Consider the following 24,765-nt stretch of genomic DNA (forward strand, 5'->3'; position numbering starts at 1 on the left):
CACGACAGCGGCATTTGTAAAAGCCTAAATTAAAACTGATTGAAATCCTAATCAGGGATCCTTTCTCCCTGCAACCTGTTCAAAGTGCAGAGAAGGAATACATTTTTTCCTATAAAAAAAAAAATAATAAAATACTAACGTCTCAGCCATCATGTCCTCCCCCTCTTTGTGCCGCGCTCCAACAGTGAAACAGTGCTTGATATCCAGCACGGCTATCTGTGAGACCATATGTCCACGGCAGGGACCCTGAAATGGCTGGCAGAGTGCCCACTCTCAAGCTGCAAATAAATAATGGACCATTATGTTCAATCATATGCTGAGCCATAAAGGTCCAAGAGCTCACAACCGCAGCTCGCAGCGTGCAGCGCGAGGCGACTGGAACCCGAGACGAACGCCGCTCGCTATAGTCGCCGCTGCGGTGGGAAGATTGTTCCCTCCGCAGCGGCGACTCGCATTAATCTTTATCAAATTCTACCCCATAACGCGATCAAAGACGGTTAAGTGCATCAACAACGAGGTACATCCACTAACACGAGAGCCAGTTCTCCTGCCCAGGTCAGATGACATATCGATGTTTTCTCAAAGCTGCCTACGTCTCTCGGGTTTTTTTGTTTGTTTGTTTTTTTGAGGCAGGCGAGAGCAGCCAGCGTTTTACGTTTGTGTAATCAAAGTTGAACCATTCTTGCTTTCACAGGGCTGCAATCGATTGTAATAGCGTAATAGACGTGCCAGCAGGAGGGGAGTTCAGCGGGTGTAATGCTCAACATTCACTCAGGAGATCCCAACACCGGTTAGTCTTTAGAACATCTGAAGTGAGTCCACGAGGCCTGTTGTGTAGCGTCTGTCAACTGGTCGGAGCTGTTGATTGGGTCGAGGCTTCGTGGGCACTTTCCCTTTCCTTCAAACAGGTTTACTGATTTACTAATTTGACCTCCTCTAAACTTGAAGCACTTGTAACACGTCCACCTGTTTCTCTCGTTCAGCGCTTCAGTACTTAAAGCATAGCATTCTCTTCTCGGATAAAGCAATGATAGAGAAGAAAAAGGGACCTGAAAGCCTCACTTTTGGTGAGGAGGTTGTGTCCGGACAATGCAGGACAATGAATATGAGCTCCACAGACTGCAGCTCTGAATCGGGTGATTTGGCTGGTGAACAAGCTTAGACAAGTTACACTAACAAATAACTATTTTCCGTCTTAGTGTCTTGTTGACTTTTTTTTTATATGCACAAGTATAATTTCAGCTTGTACAATTGCTGTTGTTGTCGTCACAACTACTTTGTTACTGAGCATCTCAGCAGTTGTCAAGTAATTTGAATAAAACCAAACATTTCTCCTGGGACAGTTGTGTTGAAATAATTGGCCGTTTCATCGATGTGATTCGCTCGCAGTTAATTCAATGCTTTTCATTGTTGGAACAGACAACAAGGGATAATTTCAGGTTTGGGAGGGAACTGATTTTCTGCTTATCGCAACATTCGAGGACATTAACTGTTGATTTGCTTTCAGGAGCACAGATCCCGAGAACAACTTGACTTTGTTTGTTTTTTTCATTGAAGCAATATTGAAATTTGAAGTGATGGAAAATACAGGAAGTATTCCAGAGTTCGACGAGCAATGAAATAGACAGATGCAGCCTTAAGGCGTGCACGCAATCTTGGGTTAAGCTTCTTACAGGTGGATATAAATAGGACTCTTTCCCGATTTTCGTCTCGCTCGGTGTCGTGCCTAACACCACCGTCTCCCCTGCGAGAGAGAGCGTGACACCTTGTTTCTGGAGAGGAAGGACGGCGCCCTGCCATCACCACTCCAAACCTCAAGGACTTCTGTCTCAAGAGATCCCTCCCGCTTCCTTTCACCCCTGATTTGCATTTAAATGCGGCGTGTTTTTCAGCATTCTCTCCTTCCCCTGCATCTCCTTCTCCGTGACAGGGTGGCAAGGGGCCAGAGGTCAAGATGGTCCAGGATGCTTTCCTCAGGAATCTGGGACAGTAGTGGAAGAGCAACCAAATGAAATGTCTGCCTTGGTCTGAAACAGAGTAATTGACACCATCGCTTGACTCTTGCATGTTGAAAGGGACAGAGCGGAACAAATGAAAGAGCATGCCATCGGCGTCTGCCTGGCACTGCGGCGGCAGCGGCAGTGTATTGATGTGACTCTTTGAGCTGCAAATTAGTTGAAGTGACAGTATAATGGGGCCGGGTGAAAGGGAAGGCGAAGAAATTCAGGCGTAAAACAAAAGACTCTTTCATCTCTTTTTACGCCAACCCGCGCTCTGTTCTCCAACGGTATCAATTAGCGATTCATATCGGGGAAATATGATCTGTTTACACTGGCTGCTATGCAAATAACCCCAGGACTTCGGGGCGTCGCAATCTTCGAGCCCTCGGCACGTCTCAGCATTGACAGAAATCCCATCAGTGACGGCGGCGGTGGGGAGGGCTCGGTGATTGGACTTAAATGTTTGGAACGTCGGTGGTTCGGACGCTGTTTGGTTGTCACGGCTGTGAGTGATCCGCCGCGCGAGATCGCTTGTCCAGGGGCCTTCATTCAGCGCGGATCAGCCCCTATTTTCAACACTTCAAAAGCATCGATCGGCCTTGCACACTGTAACGACGAGTCCCCTCAGAAGTGCAAAATGTTGCCCTGGTTAGACATTAGCATTCAGCAAGAGTATGGTATAGCACCTCGTGGCAAAGCAGCCTGGATGGAGAAAAGGAGCCAACAAAAAAGACAGAGAGGAAGCGGTTTGGTGGAGTGGCCGTTTTACATTTTTTCGAGAACACACAACACAACATTGTGACATCACAAAGGGCGACTTTCTCCGAAAGTAAGAAATGCAAAAAGAAGTGAAGAAAGGCTGATGCAACCCTGATTTATCCAGTTTTGGGGACCTGTGCAAGGCACCCCAGGAGCGCCCCCTTCAGGCTGCATTTTTATTTTTATGTAACCTGGCCAAGGAGGAAGACACTTGCACACAATATCAAATTTATCAATTATATTTGGGTTTTGGGGGGTTTTTTTGGAAGTCGTTTATTCAAAAGTGATCATCTGCAACGCGATATCAGAAAAGCAGAAGAGAAAGCTGGAGGATGAACTTTGCATATTCAACAGGACAGATATCCATAACTCAGACTCACAGATGCATATAGTATTGATGCATCGCCTCAGTTCCAAAGTGGACATCCACGATCAGTGTCTGCGTGTGAAAGCCTGAAAAATGGGGACAATCTTCCCCTTCTGTTCTCCGAGATACGATTTTGAATAATGACAAGAAAACAGTTTTTGCAAGAACAGATGAGATCCACGTGAACAATGGCTGTTGATCCCAAAGAAGACCTCGGAAGCGTTGTCAGAGTAATGGATTTTATCGTCCCAGCTCATCGCATATTTGGGTCCTGTCGCGTCCCACTGCAGGACCGCACACAGCAGAGCATCCCATCACAAGTGGCATTAACAGGTTAATACATTTTGCACTCCTGTCTCACTGAACAAGTACAGCCAAAGTGTGATGTCCAGATGAACAAGAGATTGCACATTGTGACCCGAGCATTTGGTAAGGAAATGCAGCCAGGAATCTACACAAATAAATAAAGAAATAAATGCATTTTTCTACCCTCGCAAACATGATTCATCTCGGCCGCAGCGGACAAACAACTTATTCCTTGCAATATAAGGTTCGCTTGGGGTGTGTGAAAAATAACAGCCATGGTGTGAAGATTCATAGTTAAGGATATATTTTCACACCAACAGAACTTAGTAATCACATCTCGAACGCGTTGGGCTAGAATTTCCTTCCTGTTCCGATGAAACCGTGATTGCGAAGTCCGAGCGTCCGCGGGTACGCGGGGAGGTTCGCAACCTAAAACCAGACTGACTGATATGAAATTGCCTCTTGATGCTCAATTTGCTGCAAAAAAAAAAAAATCAAGCACCGCAAGGCCAGGACGGGCGAAATAAACAATCCTGCGGGTTTTCCCGAAGAGAAGGAGACAAGCAAATTAATTCTGGAACAATGGGAATGTGGAAAGATTTCACACCAAGGGGGAGGCCCTGGGAGAGAGGCATGACGGAGGAGACGCGGGGCTGATGCAACGGATCCTTCTCCCCCGAGCTCCCGCTTTTCCCCTCCTAGTTCAACAATCTGTCTGTCACATTGATAACCTGCCACCGGATGAATATAGAACCGCATGTTTAAAACATGAGCCGCGAGTGAGTGTGCCATCTGCATAATTTTCCCTCAATAAATGTGTGATGGGTTTCGCTGACTTGATCATTTGTTTGTCGTTTGTCGCAGACGCACGTGTGCGCGAGCCTGCGCACACAAACACGCAGGCGCTTTTGTGCGGAAATTACAGCTCTGTCATGTTTAACACGGCATCTGAAAACAGGATCTGGAATCTTTAACCTTTAGCTTTCTTCCCAGACGGCAGACGGGACACGAGGTTGTAAATGCTCGTCAGGACGGTATACTGCAAAGTCAAGCATCTGAAGAGAGTCCAAATTTCTTTGGATTTTTTTTTTTTTTCTTAAATTAGGCCCAAATTACAATTGCTGGTGGAAAAACAGGGAAAAATAAATTACCTCTTCAACCCTGCCCCCTCCACCTGACACTCAACACTGTCACAAATCAGCATTTTTAGACAGAGTCCGCTGCTGACAGGGCATTTGGTTGGGTCACTGATGACTTTGCCTCCCCTCCCAGGGGTTTTTGTAGGATATGCAGCACTTAACACCCGCCAATATCCGCTGGGTCAGGGTTTGCGTTGGCTTTCAAAATTACAGGGTTGAATGCCAGAATACTGCAGAGCCTTCTGGGCATTCTGAAAAGGTGCAAATCCGGAGGGAACGTCAGGGCCATTGTGTGACTGTCGCAATTTCAGACAAGGCAAAAAAGCAGGCGCAACAACGAATGTTGTTATTTTTGTCCCATTTGAAAATGCCTCGCTACGCCGATGACACTCTCACAAAAAGCGCATACATCAGTTTGACAACATATTACACGCAAAATTTCCTGCAGCAACTGCAACAGCTAGGTTTGATAACAGCCATCCATCCATTACCTACGACCACTTCTGCGGCACTCAGGGTCTCGGGGGTGGAGCCTATCTCAGTTGTCTTGGGGTTTGGTTTAGCACAGGGCGACATCAGGCCTTTTCACACAGACAGCCACCTCAGAGTTACTTTAGAATGGTTCTGGTAATCTGAAGAATGGAAATCAACATTTTTTGGACAAAAACAATTTTCCTTCTTACTTAAAAATGCTCACACATCGCATCTACCTGTTGACATTGTGCAGACTGAAACCAAGCTTTCCAGTCTGCCATTTCCATTTGCTAATTTTTAAATGTAAATCACAGCAGGTGGCATCCACAGAGAGGAAAGAGTGGCGTATATAGGGAGGAAGGCAGGATCTGCTTCAAACCTCATCGCCACAATCAACACACGGTCTTCTCGGTCTGTTGCCTTTTCTCTATTTTTCGCCAGTTGCTACCAATTTACTGCAGCTTTTCCTCTGCATCGGTTTTAAATCCCAGAGAGGTGTGAGAGACGGCGACTCGCCTCTGATATGACCTCTGTAGACGGCTAATTGGCTCCTCAACTTATACCTCTCCGACCTTTCTTGGTTGCATTCAAACAGCACAGACACGGTCGTCTCGGACCGACTGTGTGTAAGGGGCTTTAAAGACAAACAATTTTCACCCTCACGCCTCCGCCAAAGCAGTCTAATGTACATTTTTAGATGGTGAGAGGAAGCCGGAGTACCTGAACTGAAGGGAATGAACGCAGATTGTTCAAAGTCCACACAGAAAGACCCTGGAATGGAACCCACTACTCTCTCACAACCCCGCTAACCACTGCAACACCCTGGCTTGACTACACAACCATTGCAAATACAATAAGCATGTACAGTACACCTACTTTTTTTCTGCACAACAACATGCACTTGGCCGAGGCCGCACTTCCACTGATTTGTGTTGCGGCTGCAACTGCCGGTTATCTTGTCCAAGACCTGTTGAAGAACTATTTGTATGTTAACGTGGTGTAAAACTGATATTTATGTTTGCTACATTTGAATGCCATTTTATCTTGGGAGAGATTTGACCTTTTCAACAGTGTTCTGGCATTTTCCGTCTTGCCGAAGGAAAGGTTTTCATCACACTTCACACACCTGCTTTGACTAAAAAGAGGGGGATATATGGAGGAAGATACTTAATGATTGATGTCAATGTTGTTTCTATATACAGTATAAGAATTTGATTCAAATCTTATCAAACGTTATATTTTAACTTAGAAGCCTGTAGGAACCACTTTGTTTGTATAAAAGGGCACAACCAGAGAGCCAGAGTGAAAAAATCTATTACAGATGCATAATTTAATAAGAATATTTTACAGGAATTAATTTTTCAAACGATTTCCATGAATAATTTAGCACTTGTATTAATTAAGCCCTGATTGAGACGTTTTATACGATTTCGATTTAAGGACAGAAAAACTTTCCCGAACATGGTTTTATCAACAGATTAGCACGAAAACAATTAGTCCATTAGTTAGATTAGTTGGGCGGGGGGTACGGGAAATACCTTTAATAATGTATTATCCCCTCAGTTAAAAGAAAAGGACATTGATTTGGTGATTCTATCTTAAATGCAAATTGGAAAGACAAAAAGAAGGATCTCAGCTAATCTGGTAAACAGTGATGAGATTAATCTGTTAATCCATCAATCAAGGCAATAATCAACCGCCACGTGAATGACTGCGAGCTGTGCCGCTGCGACGGATTAAAACTCAGAAAAACAAGAGCAAATCCTTGGCATGTTTTCGGAAATTTGCTCGCTACACGGGGGCAACAAACAGGAGAAGCTTAATATAAACCCAGGGCGTGTGAGTGTGTGTGTGTGTGTGTGTGTGTGTGTGTGTGTGTGTGTGTCGGCAGGGCTTTAAAGCGAACCCCGAAGTTTATCGAGTAGCAGCAGTGTGCACACACTGTGTCAGCGCCGGACCTATTTTACACCAACAAATGCAAGTCAGCTTATACAGCGGTTCATTAGGCAGCTACTTAGCATGAAAAGGCCACTGCCGCTGCCGCCACATCCACATAACAGCCCGCCGCCCACACTCACTCACACACACCGAGCTCCCTCCTCTCAACTTATCCTCCCACCTCTCCGTCCACATACTGTACTCACTGCCGCACGGACTTCAAAGAGTTCCGTTTAATCTGAAACGACCTGCACTCCCCCCGCCATCACATTTACATGTCTTAGAGGAGGGCGGCGGGGGGGGGTGGCGAGGTGGTGGTGGCGACACAGTCTGTGATTATGCACACCATTAAAACGCAGCGGTAGGCTAAACTGCCGCTTGCAAATGGGACGGCGGCGTCAGCAGGAGGAGAAAGCAGGAAGTGGAGGTGGAGGAGGAATCCAAAAGAGGAGCAGGAGGACACTACGGTGGGGCGAGGTGGGGTAAAGAGGAGCCGAGGTCAAGGTAAGGTGCTCAGCTGGGGGGGACGCTGGAGGAGCAGCGGATGCGGGCGGAGCAAAAAGTGTTGCTCGCGGTGAGGATGAGCAAGGTGCGCGAGGCGGGTGGTGCACATGAAAATAGAAGGCGAAGCCTGGGGAGGAGGTGTCGGAGGGGCGGAAGGGAGGACAAGACGGAGGAGAAAAAGGCGGCAAAGGGAAAAAAATGAATAAATGAACAGGCCGGGAGGTGGATGGAGCGACGCGGAGCGGTGGGGGGTTGCGGGAAAAAGAAGGAGGATGAGGAGCGCAGGGGCCTCGAAGCGATTTCTGAGGGCAGAACTTCCGCCCCGCAGGTTGGCGAACGCGTTTTGCTGAGGCGCCGGCGCCGCTGGACGGTCCTCGGACTTAAAGAGCGCAGGAGGAGCTATAGGACGCAACATCGCGGGTGGCTGGGGGGAGGTGGGGGAGGGGAGGTGGATGGGGGGGTGGAGATCAACGGCGCCTGGGGAGCAGCAGCGGCGAGAGCAGCGTGATGATGCTTGTCACGAATGGGGGGGGGGGGGCAACAAGATGGTAGAGCTTCAATACAGCAGGAGCTGTGTAATTGTGTAACAAATGGAGGTGGGGGGCCCGGGGGGGGGGGGTTGCAATGTTCCAGGGAAACTGCAGGAGGAGCCAGAGGGGATGCTGGGATGCTGGGAGGGGACAGGGGGCAGCAGAGCACCTGTGAGATGCGACAATTAAGCATCAGCGTGGTTCCCTCCTGACTGAGCAGCAGCAGCAGCAGCAGTCAGGAGGGGGAAGCACATCAAGTTCTCCTCGCACCTGGTCCATTAGAACCATCATGTGCTGTAAAGTGCTCTCAGACAAACAAGTGGAATTTCAGCATCTGGCTTTGCACAGACACAATCACACTGGAATCCTAATGGGTGCACACGGCGTCCCTGCACGGTTAATTTTGTTTCCCCAACCGGAGATTTTCAACACCCACCCATCCTTTATTTTCTTTTCCCAACCGCCTCTCATCCAGCACTCTGGCTGCCACACTGGGACTGGAACCAGTCCCAGCTGTCACGCAGGGCGAAGGCGGGGTCACACCCTGGACAAGCTGCCGGCTCCTCACAGGGCCGCGACACACAGACAGACACCGGGACATTCAAACACACCAGTGGACAATTTGGATTCACCAGTCAACTGAAGGACGTGTCGTCAGACACATGAAGGAGGGAAGGGGAACAAGACAGGGAGAACGTGCACCCAACTCCACCCAGGCAGGCCGTGCTGGGAGCAGAACCCTGGACCCTGATAAGTTTTTACATTGTGAGAGGAGGAAACCAACAGAATCTCCAAGTCTGTGGACTTTTTGTTCTTTCTTTTATTTTTCCAGCGACTTCAGAGAAGCACCGCTGCACCGGGCTGACCGCACTCTCACTGCATCAGAGGGCATTGAAGCCCGACGCTGAAGTGCACGCGAGCACACACGCGAGCAACGCCACCTCAAGGCGTGACAAGCATCCCGACGCATCACACCTGCCGGGAGACGGAAGAGAAGTTCAACTCCGGGCAGCAGCAGCAGCAGCAGCAGTGGATCAGCAACACGCTTCAACTACACAGCCGGTGCGCGAAACGCCTGAACTCGAAGCCCCCCTCGAACTCCCCCGCCCCTCCGCGGATGGAACACCTACCTTCCACAGCGCGCACGGAGGCGAGCGCGCACAGCAGGAGCACCGCAGCCCAAGTGGCCGGCGCGGACGGGCTGCGTCCCCGCTTGTCCTCCCCCATTATCCGGCTGACAAGAAAGAGAAATCCTCCCAAAGAAACGCGTTGTTATTCCACTGACGTGCAGTCACATCTCAACCCAGCCTGTGTGTGTGTCAGTGTGTGTGCGTGTGTGTGTGTGTGTGTGTGTGTGTGTGAGCTGCACCGGCAGAGTCAGCGGGGACTGCGTGGACAGACTGCCGCTGGATGTCAGCGCTCCCTCTCCCTCCTCTCTCGCTCGCACCTTCCTGGCCAATCAGGAGCGAGGATGGCGGAGCGCAAACCAATCACCCGTTCCTTTCCACCTGACCCGCGCTCAATGCCCAATGGTCAGGTCTTTCCCCCCGGCAGCGTCGCAGCGCGTCAGAGCAGCGACATCTAGCGATCAAATGCTGGTAGCACAGCCGGTTACCTTATTCAAAGCAGACAATTCAGCCGCAAGTGGCGGTTCTAATCTGTGATGAAGTGACTTTAAAGAATAAAATAAAATAAAAAATGTTGCACTTTGGCTGACTTGGGCTTTATTCACACGGTGGGCCCAACTGGATTAGTCTGATATTTTTTGTGGTGAAAATTGAAAAGCAGAGTGATTAAACTACATCACGCTGGATCTGATGTTGTTCAACCAGTCGCTTTCATATTCAGATAATCCCACCTCAGTTTGACCACAAAAACATTGCAGACATTATTGTAAACGACCCCATGTCCCTGTGTACTTCAGTATGCAGAGTTGTTCGGCGGGGTCACGTTGGGGCAGTGGCCAGTTTACATTGGATTCCAATTTTAAAAGCACATTGTTGTATATTCACAACAAAGCTGAAATGCTGGAATAGAATCAAACTAAAGAAGAGACCGTTTGTAAAATATTGGTAAAACGATGATACAACTGTGAAAACGCCTCTCAGTTATACAGTAACCGGTCAATTTGAGTCTATTGATGAAGAAAATGTTGAAAAACACACAGAGTGAATGTATTCTGTTTTATCGAGTGCAATCAAGAGATTAAAAACAAAAATCAAAAACTGATGTATCTACTCTAAGTCATCTCACTATTACCTCTCAAGGAAACTTTAGCAGCTGGTTGATTGTTCAGTCTGGTAGCAGGTTGAAATGATCCCACTTTGGGAAGGGCAAATAAACTACAGTCTTTATTGCCGCCTCCTCCTTTGATGAGACTCCGCCGCAGTGTTTATCTCTCCGTCAACGATTTAAGCCTTGCGCCACCCTGGCAAACAAATGCCCAACTGACGTGTTTAATGATGCAATCAATAAGGTGACCTTGCAGTTTACGAAATGCCATTCCACCCAAACTAAACCAAATCAATCCAATCACCCTTTGGAGTGTGCAGTAATTAGATGTTGCAGACTTTTTGGGTGAGGCTGAGGCCTGAGGCAGTGTTACATGACAGAAAGTTTTGAGGCCCCCTCCGGAAAAGTTGTAATGATGGCTGCAGTCACTTCCGGTGTGTGTTTTTAAGAGGAAAAAAAATTAAATCGGATAGATTTCAGGCCCCCGGTGGTCTCGGATCAATTCTCTCTTCCAGGTTCCATCCAGTCTCACATCTCCTTTATCTCTGGTAGCTTCCTGCCTCCCTCCACCGTCTTCCTGAAGCCAGGAAGTCAGACCTGACAGCACGGACCGCTGCAGCCAAGAGAGTCCATTTGCAGCCTGTCAACATGGCGCTTCACTTGTGATCAGCTGCTGCCTGCACTGCGTCATGTACGCCTACACAACCGTCCTCTTTACGCAGCAGCGAGTGCACGCGGCACACATTCCACAGTCCGTGTGCTGCTGTTTTGTTTTTGTTCTTTTTTAACTTTAGGTGTGAGCAACTTTCAAAAGAGCACACGTGAGTGTGAATGCTAAATGACTGCTTTTCTTATGAGCACAGAACAAAGGTGTTCAGTCAGTGGACTGTTTCCAGATAACAAATAGGAAAAAAAAAAAAAAAAGCTTCAGATTTTACCATTTGAAGTGATTCAACAAGTCAACACTGGCGTAGTCCACAACCGACAAGAAGATTCATGAAATGGGCCCAAAGGCCTAGCTGTGCACTGAACCATTCATCACCCACATTTTTAAAACCTGCCAGTGTTTTCAATTTCCTGTAAATAAATTCCTCCGTTTTCTTAAAAGTTATAAGTAGTCCGACAGTGTTTCTTATCATGGCGAGGCAACCCCTGGATCAAACCATTAGGTTGCTCCTTCAAATGTTCCATAATACCTACATTTGACGTCATTAGTTTCTTTCATCCGAAAACTTGCTTATGCATTACGGGTTTTGCGACCTCAAAGTTGGCTGATTTATGATAAGAATGGCGAGCAAAAGTAAGCAAAAAAAAAAAACCACTGGCAGGTGAGAGTTACCCTATCATTATTATCAACATTGCTAAAAAAAAAATAAAAATACTTCAGCATAATACAGGACCTTTAAATAGTTTGTCATCCACACCACGCAGCAAGAATCAAGTCAAAACATTGAGGTCAAAATCCACTGATACGATCAAACAGATTTTAATGAATGAAATGCGTGATTAAATACACTGATTCATCAACACATCTGCTTCATCCACAGCCCTCATACGTGTCACTGTGTGCATGTGTTCCAGTCATATGTCACAGGGGCTGACAGGAAGTCGTGCTGTGTAAATGACCAGCAGCCAGGCAGAAGGTGTGCGCAGGCTGCGAGTAGCCGGGCCGCATGTACAGAAACTGCACGTTGGCTCGCGGTTTTTACGCAAAATGCAAAATATGAAGGCCAGTGAGAGTTTTGCTGCAAGTGTATTCAGTGTGAATTCAGAGAAGACGCTGCTGCACGGTGGGATTTGTGAAGTTGTGAAGTTTTCCCTAGAAAAATGCAGTGTCTTGATTGGGTGGGGTTTATCATGTTTGCAGTGAAATTCGCTGTACTGCTCATTTGTGCTTCAATGAGAGTGCTTATGTTCACAAGTGCAGAAGCTGTTGGGGAGCGGGGGGGAGGCGGTTGGCGGGAGTGGCGTCTCTCCTCTGGAGTGTCTGCGTGTCCGATGGAATGAGATGGCCACACATGTTGACCCATGTGCGGAACGTCACGTTTGGCTGCAGTCTTTCACACAGGTCCTACTGAATGTTAATGCCGACAAACACCGAAACGTCTGAACAACTACATCACAGTTGGTGGTGAGGGGATGTTTGGGGGGGGGTCCATTGCCAATATAAGTGTATACTGTACATTCATGGCACAATACGGCGCCAGTCAGTCATTTCTCGCTAAATAATGTACACAAACATTTACAACATACACAACGCGGGTTTTTGAAGGTAGACAACTTTGACTTGAGTTAAGAAATGAGACCAAAAAAAATCTTCTTCTTTTTTTTTATCCCTTTTAAAAAAAAGCCTTGAACGCACCACGTGTCGGGGCACTAAAATTACTGAGCTCCGCCTCCTGGTTTAGTGTCAGTAGATCCTCGTCAGTTACCAACCCGATGGTATCTTCATCATCTTCAGTCAACGTCGTCCTTCTTCAGACCATCCTCGTTTCGAAAAAATCCACTGAAGACAGCTCAACAAAAGACCACATCAACGAATCACAGCCAAAACGACGACACAACCGAGCAAAGGAAAGATTATGTCCACGTTTTTGCTCGTCTCGTTCGAAACGAAAGGTCTGATTTTCCGCATTCCGATGTCTTTTTTCTTTTTTCTTTTTTTTGGCAAAGTTTAATTCCCCTGCTGCGCATTTCCCCCCGAACTTGAGTCAGAGTGAATGGAGGCAGCGGCGGTCAATCATCGCTGGAGCAGGAGGGCGGCCAGTGGCGCCAGAAGGATGAGGAGGCGGGCAGGGCGACCTGGAGACACGGTGGCGCTTCTGATTTGGTTGTTGTCGGGCGCGAAGGCGAATCCGTTTCTGCTGCCGAAGCAGTGGCGGCCGCCGCACATGCCGCTTCCCGAGCCGCTCATGTCGTCACCTGGGGGTCGGAGGTCACAGGGATTGTTGCAGGTGGTGTGAGCCGGAAGTATGAAAGTGAAACGCTTTGTTGAAAGAATTTAAAAAGGGGCGGGGCTTACTTGCGTCCTGGAAGTCCACGTCGTTGCCATCCATGGCGTTCCGCAGCCTGTTGCTCATGATTTTCAGCTGCATGATCTGCTGTCGGATGGTCATGTCCGGCTTGGTGATGTCGAGTTCCACCTCCGGGTTGTTGATCTGATTGGCCAAACCGTCACCCATCACCTCTGGAAGATACCTGGTCGAGGCGAGAGGGAGGAGGACATGACCTTCAAGGCGGACTTCATCATCATCATCATCATCATCATTGTCGTCATCGTCATCATAAATATCATCATCATCATTGTCATTCATCATCATCAGTATTGTCTTTGTCATCGTCATCAACGGCGCCAAAAAATGTTAAACACACACTGCACTACTTTAGCCATTTGAGAAATGCATTATTGACACACTTTTATGTTTGAGTTGTTCATTCACATAAACAAGTGGACAAGATGAACTTGTTGAGGCAATTGCTGCTGTTTAAAATATGACTGCAACCTGTAACTTTAGGGTCACTGTATAGCGCAAGAGAAAAGTGTCATTCAAAATAGTGAAATAGTGCAGCTGGTTAAATTCCATGTCAATTTGCCATAGACAAAGAGCTCACTGCTAACTTGTGCCAATTAATTTACATGGAAGCTAGTTGACGGATATCTCGACACAATTGAACTCGAGATGCATCCAATATCCTGCCAACAGATTCTCTCAACGCCAGGGGGCAGCATTGAGTCTAAGTAACCATCAACTTCTGCCGTGCTCTTTGCTCTTTTTCAACACCGCAGCGGAAGGAGACAGAGAGAAAGGCGAAACTATTGAATAATTTGCTTTGCGTAAGTGCTGAATTTTGAACAGCCTGCCTACTTCCTCACCTGGCTTTCGTAATGCCGTTCCAGCATTTATCCTGATTGGCGCCCCCTGCTGCCAGTTTACTGCAGATAGCCACTGGGAGCTGGATCCAGTACTGTCGCATCTCCCTCAGCTTGCTGGACAGATCTGCCACCTGGCGACGCAGATCACATGTTCGTATTTTACATTTATTGAATCACAGCAAATTGGAAGGAAACATGAATAAAATACTCGTTAGAAAGAAAAAAAAAATCATATAATTAACAGTTACATTTGATATGGCTTCTGGTATAAATCAGGAAGGAGCGCAGACCTGCATGGCCAGCCGGACTCCGGCTGTTGGCGACGGTTTGTACTCGCTCGCGGTCAGAGAGCCGCTCTTCTTCCTCTGCTCTTGAACGACCGGACTTCCGGTTGCTGTCTCTCCTGGAGTTCCGCATGTCTGGTAAACCTACGCACACAGCGATGCACAAGTCAGTGACTGTGAAACCTCACGACATTCCCAACTGCAGTGGGTGTAAGCTTTGGTAAAAATCCACTAGATGTCACTATAGACAAAGGTTTCATCACACAGGCTGTTTTTGTCACAAAACGTGTTTGTTTATATATATACATACATACATATATATATATTTTTATATATATATATATATATATATATATATATATATATATATATATATATATATATATATATATACATATATATATATATATATATATATATATATACATACATACACACATATATATATATACATATATATATATATATATATATTATGTATTAAATATTTGAATAAGAAGTGTGCGGCCTTGCCTCAAGTAAAATACTGATTGATTGAAACTCATTAAAAAAAAAAAAAAAACTATTGGGTCCATAAAAACATGATGAGAAAAAAAAAATGGAGCGTATTGCTGGAAAAAAATATGCAGCACGCACACCAGCGACACAGACCTCACATCAGCAATAATTGAGAATATTGATGTGCGGCTCTTCAGAGGCCTTGTTAACGTTACATCTCTAACAGTGACAAAGCTTGCTGATTAATGCTAAATCACATTGCTGAGGTCTAAAAGAAACCACTCTCCACATCGCCAGCAGCAGTACGGGTGCTTCAGACAAGGAGGTTCAGTTAGAAATAACACAAAGCCTTACTTTGGCGTTAAAGGTCTCCATGTTTTCCTTGAGGAAGTTGATGGCCTCGTAAATGCGGGCAGGCATGGAGGAGAGGACCATGTCCAGGCTGGGCTCAGTGCTGAAGCTGGAGGCCACCTGGATCATGGTGTCTGTATTGGGGGTGGAGACGCAGAGAATGACCGTGGGAACTGTGAGCGGTGAGTTCACTGCCTTCTAAAAAAAAAAGTGACTTAAAAACTGTCAAAACTCAGGACCCAACAATCATGTACACTCACTCCTCCACCTTGCCAGAACCAAGTACCAAAGAAAGTGGCAGCAACAGTTAACAAAAACTGAAGTGTAGGAGATACAGAGTTCAGCACGACGCGCCTCTTCAGTTGACTGACTGACTGACTGACTGACTAGGACACTGAATGGGTTGAGCTCCAGTTTGGGCGTTCTGCCAGGGTGACTGAACAATTTGGTAAATGAGTCATTTGAGGGTATCAGTCCAATTAACCAATTGTGTGACTAAAAGGAGACACCGACACTATGCAACAACAGTGAATTTGTATTGATTGCATCGTTTTGATCAAGGCCCACTGGGGTCAAAAGATTAAAAAAAAAAAAAAGTTAAAAAGTCCACTTCCACTTTCTTTCCGTATCTTAAGTCTCTTTTGCTTTTTCCCCTGAGCAGTGAGCCCTTCATACATTTCAGCAACAAAGCAGTAAATGCCAATTTCTGACCTAAACAGCACCTGTTCGAACAAGTCCGACCAACCTCTGGCTTCATTTTATGGAACGTCTCGCATCATTTTTCCCGAGTCTTACCGATGAGGTTCTGCCACTCCGGGTCCAGATCAGCTTGGTTGGCCAGGCAGCCCTTCATGACGTTGCTGCAGTAGTTGGAGCAGGGTTTGACCGAGGCCATACCGCGGCAGTGGGGGCAGTAGACCATCTTCATCATGGCCTTCATGCACTCGGGGCTGAGAAAAACCTGGCGAGGGCGACAGCAGCGGTTGGATTGCATGTCAGAGCGCAGTACTTTAAAAACCAGAGGTACAGCACGGAGATAAAACAGCGGTCAGAGCAGCGCCGAGTATTTTTAGCGTCGGTCTGAACTCGCTTTTTTTTTTTTTTTTTTTTTTTGGTGAGTAGGCAACTGCTGTAGGATGTTGAGGTTCACACTAAATCATTAGTGTGCGCACAACCCAAAGGCAAATCCAAAAAACGCGTGAAAAAACACTCGATGGTTCATTTTACTTGGAACTATACGACAATAATCACACGGTTCCAGCGCCCAATGAGTTCATACCCAGTCTTGAAACTGTATCTGTGACAATACAGTGCGGTTCATTTTCCAGTTTAGTACAATTTGGATGTCGGAGCCTAAGAAATATTAATATGAGATGCATAATGCAAATGCTTTATGAGAAGCAAGGAGCTAATTGTTCAAAGAGCAGTCACGTCGTGTTGGGATGAATGAGTTTAGAAAACTTGGCTGCAATCCTTTCATAAATAACAGGAGTGATGAATGTTGGAGGAAATGCCAGGCTGAGAATAAAAATTAAAGGATGGATGTATCGCCACGCAAATGAACCATTCATTACGTTAGGAGGATTAAAATTCACTTTGTATCTGATTGTATCTCTGATTGTATCTCTGCACAAACGATTAAATTAGTAAACTAAGTAAAGGGAAGTGAGACACTTTAGAAGAAAAAGAAGAAAGAAGAACGAGAAAGAGGAACCAGAAGAAAGAAGGAGGAGAAGAAGAAGAAGTGTACGTCAAGAAGCCTCTCAGTTTTTAAGTGTGGGGATAGTTGACACGGCAGTTGGGGTTTGACTTGTTGTTTATTCCGGGGACGATGGTAACAGAGCGGACACTCACCTGAGACACCCTCCTGACCACTTCCCCGCTGACAGCCAGGCCCTGGACGAACGACCTGGCCGTGACAAAGGCCCGGATCACCTTTGCCTTCATGTCCCGCGGGATGTCACCGAAGGGCCGCAGCGTCTCCTGCTGTTTGGCCACGCACTCCAGGTATTCCTCCGACAGGCTGGCCTGCAGGGCACAGCGAGACGCAGCAGGGGAGTGATGTCGCTGCTGCCTCCACATACAAAACTTCTAAGGGTCTCAGGGTCGAGGGTCTGGCATCCATACAGAATGTCAAACCCTTCGAGGCAAATTCTATTTTTCGAAAGCTGAACTACACAAATGGAATTGTGTGAATAATGTGTGAAACATTGCAGAAGCAATTTGTCACAAGCCAGTTTTAAATTGCGCAATTCACAAATGTAGGTTGTATGTGACATAAATGTTAATATTACTTGAATATATGTGAGTAAAAATGTATAAAATGTTTATTGTCATAGCCCTTTGGTGTGAATTAATGAATAAATATAGCCTCTCTATTTGGTCCGTGTTTTTTGGAACATTTGATAATAGGACTCAGGTCAATATTTTAAGAAGCTGTAGCTGTAGTAGCGATGCACTACTTTCTACATGTCATTGTACAATCAGATCTTTGCTTCACACTGAAGACTCGCTTTCATTTCCCCTTCAGCTGAGCCCACTGAGTGCTCCCACTCACGTCTGCGGGAGCCGAGGTTTTGAAGATGAGCTCCAGGAGGCGGGACCAGAACTCCGACAGCGTCTCGTCCAGGTTGAAGGCGGAGCCCCTGTAGTACTGCCGCAGGTCAGAGTAGAGGCCTCCGAAGAGCCGCGTGTTCTGGGTGTAGAGGGGACCGAGAGGAGACAGCGCCTGCTGCAGGGAGCGCTCGGAGCGACTGTGCAGCTCCGTGAAGTAGGCTGAGAACGGAGAGGAGAAGAGCGCCACAGTCGGGGATGAGAACAAAACTGTACTTTGTTGGCGCAGTCGTCTGTTTTCACCCGCAGAAGTTCCAGTGCAGTTTTCCTGCTTCCTTGTAGTTCTTTGTGTTTATGATTAAAAAGGAAAGTGTTCTTCACAACCTCCTGACATGAATGTTTTGGACTGATGACGGGGATCATGTGTTGTTTCGTTCAACTTCATTCAACAAAATGCATAATAAGTCGGTCTAGATGCACCGTTTGGAAAGAAGTAATTATCCAAAAGATCATTTGGTTCCCAATGAAGACATGCGGTAAGTATTGCTTTACACCAATATGGACATAAAAAAGACAAATAACAGAATTTTAAATTTTAAACTCAAAATGCGATTAGTCGTTAAATATGGAAAGTTAGAGATTAATCGCAATTTAAAAAAAAAAAACATTGATTAACAGCCCTATAACGTATGTATACTGTGTGTGTGTGTGTGTGTGTGTGTGTGTGTGTGTGTGTGTGTGTATACAGTACATGGGTTAGGGTTAGGATTAGGGTTAGTAATATATATACATATATATATTATTGGTGTGTATAAAATCAATCACATATTTGCAATTATCTGCAATGATTGGACACAATGCATCCCCACTGGACAGGCAGGTTTGCAATTTTTTAAAAAAATTTTAGGGGGGGGGGGGGGGGGGGCGAGAGGAGAGGGGGTTGCTCAGATTCATCTCCAATCTGGCCAATTATTTCCCTACTTTTAACAGCGTCTTTGAAATTTCCTGGATGGCCAGATGGAGGCGGCGCAGCGACGAGGTCAAACGCTGCTGTCGCCGTCGTGCTGCACTGGTTCTGGGTGAGCCTCCCTCCCCTTCCCTCCCCTCCGCTCCCCTCCCTCCTCCCGGTGCTTCAAAGGCTTTGTGCCAGTGCCAGTGCTGTTCTAACCACCAGCAGATGGGCGGCCACGTTCCTGCTACTTGAGGTGGCCTGCTGCCTTGCAGACTAATGACACTGTCCTCCTCCCCGCCTCACTCCCCTTCTTCTCTTTATTGCTCTTCCTCGCGTTTTCATTTTCCCCCTTATTCCTTTTTTTTTTTTACACCCCCACTTCTTCCGTATATGATGCACGGTTGTTGTTTGTCACACACAGGTCGTCCTCCTCCCCTGGACTGTGAGCCGTGCCTGTCTTTTTCTTCTTTTTCTCCACCTTCTTCTTCTTCCCTACACCCCTCTTCTCCTCTGATGTGCAGTGATCTGCAGGCTCGGCTCCTCACTGGGTCAACTGCTCATTAGCTGAACCAGCCACTGCCCCGGGGGACACCCCTCTGTTTGTGTGTGTGTGTGTGTGTGTGTGTGTGTGCGTGCGTGTGTGTGTGTGTGTGCGTGCGTGCATGCGCATGCCCCTTTGAGATCAGGAGATCGGCTTATCACGTTTCATTGTGTCTGGCTGACTCTGTTCTCATTATAACACTCAGTCAGGGGTCCCCTTGACGCAGAGGACACAAACATATACCCGTGATACACACACACACAGACACACACACACACACAGACACTCACTCACTCACACACACACACACACACACACATGCAATTGAAGCTGCAGAAGTGAACGCTGGACGCAGTCGGAGCTCGAGCCAAACACAAATTTGCAAACGCACAACATACAAATGTCAGGCTCCTCTGGGCACATTATAACCCTCGGTATCACGCTCAGCCACTAATGAGTGTAGAACCTGCTCACACAGTCACACTCACACACACACGCACTTACTGTCAAAGCTCCTGTGGAGAGCATTGTAGGAAGCCTGCAGTGACCTGCCGGCTTCTCTGATCAGCCCCTCGGTCTCGCGCACGCTCACGCCGGCCAGGTTCTCCTCCATGGTGCTGGTGCAACACGTGGGACCCTGAGGGCACATCCTCAGATGCTCACCTAGCAGCGGGAGAGAGGCACAGACATCATTAGTTATCTTTCATTCGATTAGTCAATTACGCTGGCGTTCAAAAGTTTGGGGTCACTGACTCATTTCTGCATTGAACTCCATGAGAAGCAGCTTCAGGAAATAACCTACTGGACTGAACCAGGAACATTACTGGTGCACAAAAGTCAGTAAGGATGTGCTGAACACATTATGGGATGGTATTGACAGTTGTTGACCTGAATGTCTAATTGAGTGTGATTTTCGGGAATGAATATCAAGTGCGCATTATGCTGCCATTATAACAGAACATGATGCTTTAAAACTACGAAAAAATTTAAATATTTCTACAAAAAAAGCAACGTTGACGAAGCAGGTCACAGGGGACAGTCAAGTGCAAGAAAACACAAAGACAGACCTAAGACAGGAAGTGAATGTCAGCGTGGCAAGAAAAGACTCACTGTACCTTCTACAGTGAGAGTGCAACTGTTTTAAACCTTCCATTTATTTCCATTTTGTAAAAAGCAATCACAAATGAGCCACTCAGGGGGAATTGGTGGGCAGTTGAAGAGGGATTCAAATTCAAATGACGGCGAAATTAACACAGTGAGTGGCGTCAACCTTGCGCAGCATTATATCTCAGTCCATTATCCCCCTTTTGTGTGCTGAAGTACCTCACCAGCATGCGGTGCCGTCAGCTGCAACTGAAGCACGGACGCACGTCTGAGTGTGAGTCCTTTTACACTTCCCAGACAGCACTGACGAGCGTACTCTATCGCACTAGGAAGCCACAAGACTGCGGTGGGGCCTCGTGAGTTGGCGAAACCAAAGAGTTTACTCTAATTAGGTCTATATAGATTAACTCTGTTACTAGGATGGATACATGGATGGATGAATGGATGGATGGATAGATGGATGGAATGCAGATGGATGATAGATGGATGGATGGATGATGATAAATGTAATGATGATAAATGGGCAGATGGATAGATGGATGGATGATAGATGGATGGGTGGATGGATGATAGGTGGATGATGGATGGTTAGGTGGATGGATGGATGGATGGATGGATGGATGGATGGATGGATGGATGGTTAGGTGGATGGATGGATGGTGCGATGTATGGATGTATGAATGGATGGATGGATGGATGGATGGATGGAAGGATGGATGGATGGATGGATGGATGGATGAATGGATGGATGGAGCGATGGAGCGATGAATTTATGTATGGATGTATGGATGTATGGATGTATGGATGTATGGATGGATGGATGGAAGGATGGATGGATGGATGGATGGAAGGATGGATGGATGTTTCTGAATGGGCGTCTGTCACCCACCGGTTTGGCCGGAAAGCAAGATTTAACATGAAGCATCACACCACTGTGGCAGAAACAAATCATTCCCGTCCGGAGACACACAGAATTCTCTGGGTAACGAACAAGGACATCTTTCTAATTAGTCTGAGAGTTCATTGAAACCACCGTGCAAACGATCAAGCTTGTCTAGTCTGATGCAACGACATGTCGACAGGAGGCGCAGCGAGCCTCGTTTAAAGCCTCCTGAATAATGCTGAGTTTTCCCGGCATGATCGGAACAACCACATAATTAACACATTAGGACTACTTAGATGGCAGACGATGCATCAAAAAAAAAAAAAAAAAAACTATACCCCACAGCATCGGTAAACACCATTAACATTAAGGGAACGTCCATCAAAGATTTAACACAAGGAAAGTATTTAAGTAGCCAAATCACAGAGCATGAATCTTTTAGCATCTTCCTTTTATATCTCGATTCCAACCAGACATTATTCTGTACAGTACAGCCTCTCCGAGTGCAGCTTACCTTATTTATGTCGAACAGTGAGTCGCCTTTTGCATTTGATGTGTTTTTACATTTCGTTTTGCTGCTGACGCGTCTAAATAGCAGCAGGGGCAACACAGAGTCTACTGTTTGTCTGCCCCGCAGCCAATAACTAAAACCTTTAATCCTGATAACCAACAACCTGACCTAAACCCTTTTCATATATATATGTATATATATATATATATATGATGATTTAACTGTGGATCCACCCACACAGAAAATTATAAATAAAGATATTTTTCTCTGTGTCTCTGTCTCCTGAAATAAATAAAAGACAGGAACAAAGTCAACCCAGTGTGTATAGAGATATTTGCGCACACCCACTGACTCTACCAGACAGCCTAGAAAGCAGTCTGCAGCATCAGTCTCTTGACAGTCTGTATTTCTGCATGTGTGTGTGTATATGTGTGTGTGTGTGCGTGCGTGCGTGTCTACGCCCACGTCTAGGAAGGTTAAGGGTGAGTAAGTACCCCACAGCTGTGTGCATCACCAGTCTCTTCTCCTTAACACATCCAGGGTTCTGTGTGTGTGTGTGTGTGTGTGTGTGTCTGCGTGAGTGTAAGTTGGGGGGCAGAATTTATCCACAAGGGTAAGTGGAGCAGAAGAGGAGATGGCATCGTCATCGCTGCACCATGAATCTTTTATTGGCACTGGCTGGTGGGTGGGTGTGTGTGTGTGTGTGTGTGTGTGTGTGTGTGAGAGAGAGAGAGACAAAGAGAGTGGCAGCCTCAGCACAGCAGGGAATATCAACTTATGCAACACCTGTTTCTTCTTATGCCAGTGTCCCTTTTAAGAGTGCACTTGGTTTTGGTTCTCAATTGAAACACAAAATAAAGGAAGTAATTGTTGACAAAAGCAAAAATAACAGCAGCTGAAGATCAACTCTATACGCACACTTCACGAAATTAGTCCGAAATAAGTTTCTGTGCTGCCTTCCTATTGCTTTCTCACGCTGTGGCTGAGCCTTCGCAAGCAAACAGTTCTGCTGTTCTAGTTTCGTCCCACATGTGTGCCATGAGAAAGTCATAGAAACAATATCCGGAGAGAATTTATTTTCAATTGCTTTATAATCGTTTCAAATTAAAAACATACCCAGTCATATGGTGTTACACATATAAATAATTATAACGTTCAAAATAAAACCTTGGCCACTCCAAATAAGAAAATTATCTTTATTTGTTATTACTACTTAATAAACAAATTAAGTAGTAAAAGTGATGTATTGCTTACCCTTCAGAAAGAAGAATATTTTGCAATGTACAGCTCCGATAGTGTAACAACATCAGCATCTTGCTTCTTCATCTTCTTGCTCATTGGCCAGAACAATCAGGCCATAATATTCATGCATGCCAATCTCTTCTTCTCTCCCACTTTTATACCGTCTCTAATTTTTTTTTTCTTAAAATTAAAAAGCAACGCCAAATGGTCATTTTAACTGCATTTGCAATTTCACAATAAAATAAAACATTGCAGAGCAAATGTACAATGCAATACTATGCAATTGAGTTGTCATGTGAAACTTACACGGGCTACTGAAAAGGTTCCTGCACCGGTTTGTTTTGGTGACCAGGTAGAATACAACTAATGTACTAATGATGACTGCTGTTGGTGACACTCTAGATGCAACTTTTAAACTAAATTATTTGGCAAAATAACAGTTTGAGTATATTTAACCAGTGAATGCTTTAAAAAATATGACTGTTCCAGTAAGCTTGGAAAAAAGAGAGAAGTGGCAAAAATAAAAGTGCACTTATTGCATATTTTAAACAAATTAAAATATAGCTTCCCACATACCTTCTACTGGTATGGCACCTTTAAAGTGTCACATTCTCTGGTCAAATGTCGTTGGCTGCTGTTTCTTTACGTCAGTGAAATCACGTTTTAGCAATCATGACGCGCCATTGAGGATGAAATTTCAAATTTTAGCTTGAGTATAAACCAACCCGGCGGACAAAGGAGGGAGAGGTGTGACACACAGGTATTAGTGTCACCGTTTCTTTGATGGGGTCACCTTTCTGAAAAGGGCAGGGGGGCTTCAGACTCTAACAGAATAATACCTTGTTCCTCTGCTCTTTCCTCCCGGAGACTGAAACCTTATTAAAGTGCGGCGCAGGTGCTTTGACTGGTGGCTACCTACCTGCCAGTTACAGCATCTTTCCAGTGGTTTTCCTACCAACCCAGACGCTGCAGGGCGTTTACCATACGCACATGCCTTGCTGCATTCTTGGGTTGCGGGGTAATAAAAGCAGCTGGCATCCTGCTATTAAAAACAAAAAATAAAAAAAACCCAAAAAACACTTAATTCACTTGAGCGGGCAGGAATGAGCGCAGCGGTGTCACATCAAAACCAGTTCAAAAAGCAAAGCTTGCAAAACATGCTAATACACGCAGACAGATGCTCTACAGCTGTAACAACCGGCAGACTGTGGTGCCTCGCTGAAGGGCTTTGTAATGGGAAATGGAAAGATGGCTGACAGAGTGAGTTCATCAAAGAGCAGGGAGGGCTGGAGCTTGAGTGGAGAGGAAAAGAGAGGACAGAAGAGGGAAGAACAAGAGATACAATTCTTAAAAAATATACTTGCAAGAAGAACAGGGGTGCGGAGAGCCTGTAAACACAATGGATTTCACTGTGATTGTGTCAGTAATTAGTTTTTGGGTGAAGTTTAGGGAAAAAACTGCGATGCGTTTCTTAAAAGAGTTCTTCAAAGACAAGCAGCAGCTACAGCCAAGGTTTCATTTCGAGGAAAGCAGGACGCTACGGTAAACTTGTAAAGAAACAAGCAACTGCAGTGTGGAAGCTGCAATGTGGGTTTTATTTTTTCACACCCATCCTTATCAGATGGAACACAAAGAGCTGCAGCGGAAGGTTCAGTTCAACAACAACAGTCTGTATAGCTCGCCGCTGAAGAGCGACATGTTTCAAGTGCTGGTCCTCATGTGT

General features: G+C 46.0%; 2 protein-coding genes across 3 annotated transcripts in view; both read right to left on the reverse strand.

The window, feature by feature from the left end:
• LOC142900666 (ephrin type-B receptor 1-like) overlaps nt 1–11,293 on the reverse strand; it is a 92,289-nt gene extending 80,996 nt beyond the window's left edge. The window contains exon 1 of one of the 2 annotated variants that reach the window (XM_076045075.1): nt 11,188–11,293. Coding sequence is in view for 1 of the 2 variants with exons in the window: in XM_076045074.1 (XP_075901189.1) it covers nt 9,148–9,244 (97 nt within the window). In the remaining variant the exon portion in view is untranslated. Of the gene's footprint in view, nt 1–9,147; nt 9,428–11,187 lie in introns of those variants that run through there. The other variant, XM_076045074.1, reaches the window with a different exon arrangement.
• A 418-nt stretch (nt 11,294–11,711) lies between these two features.
• gpc1a (glypican 1a) overlaps nt 11,712–24,765 on the reverse strand; it is a 38,371-nt gene continuing 25,317 nt past the window's right edge. The window contains exons 2-10 of the mRNA XM_076045516.1: nt 19,807–19,965; nt 17,814–18,031; nt 17,111–17,284; nt 16,052–16,217; nt 15,260–15,390; nt 14,414–14,551; nt 14,124–14,254; nt 13,272–13,447; nt 11,712–13,171 (exon numbers count right to left, since the gene is read on the reverse strand). Of these exons, the coding sequence (XP_075901631.1) occupies nt 12,990–13,171; nt 13,272–13,447; nt 14,124–14,254; nt 14,414–14,551; nt 15,260–15,390; nt 16,052–16,217; nt 17,111–17,284; nt 17,814–18,031; nt 19,807–19,965 (1,475 nt within the window). The 3' untranslated portion in view covers nt 11,712–12,989. The remainder of the gene's footprint in view (nt 13,172–13,271; nt 13,448–14,123; nt 14,255–14,413; nt 14,552–15,259; nt 15,391–16,051; nt 16,218–17,110; nt 17,285–17,813; nt 18,032–19,806; nt 19,966–24,765) is intronic.

Source organism: Nelusetta ayraudi, unplaced genomic scaffold, assembly GCF_046127955.1.
Source record: "Nelusetta ayraudi isolate G7.1 ecotype Tasmania unplaced genomic scaffold, CSIRO-AGI_Nayr_v1 ptg000084l, whole genome shotgun sequence".
NCBI classification, from domain to species: domain Eukaryota; kingdom Metazoa; phylum Chordata; class Actinopteri; order Tetraodontiformes; family Monacanthidae; genus Nelusetta; species Nelusetta ayraudi.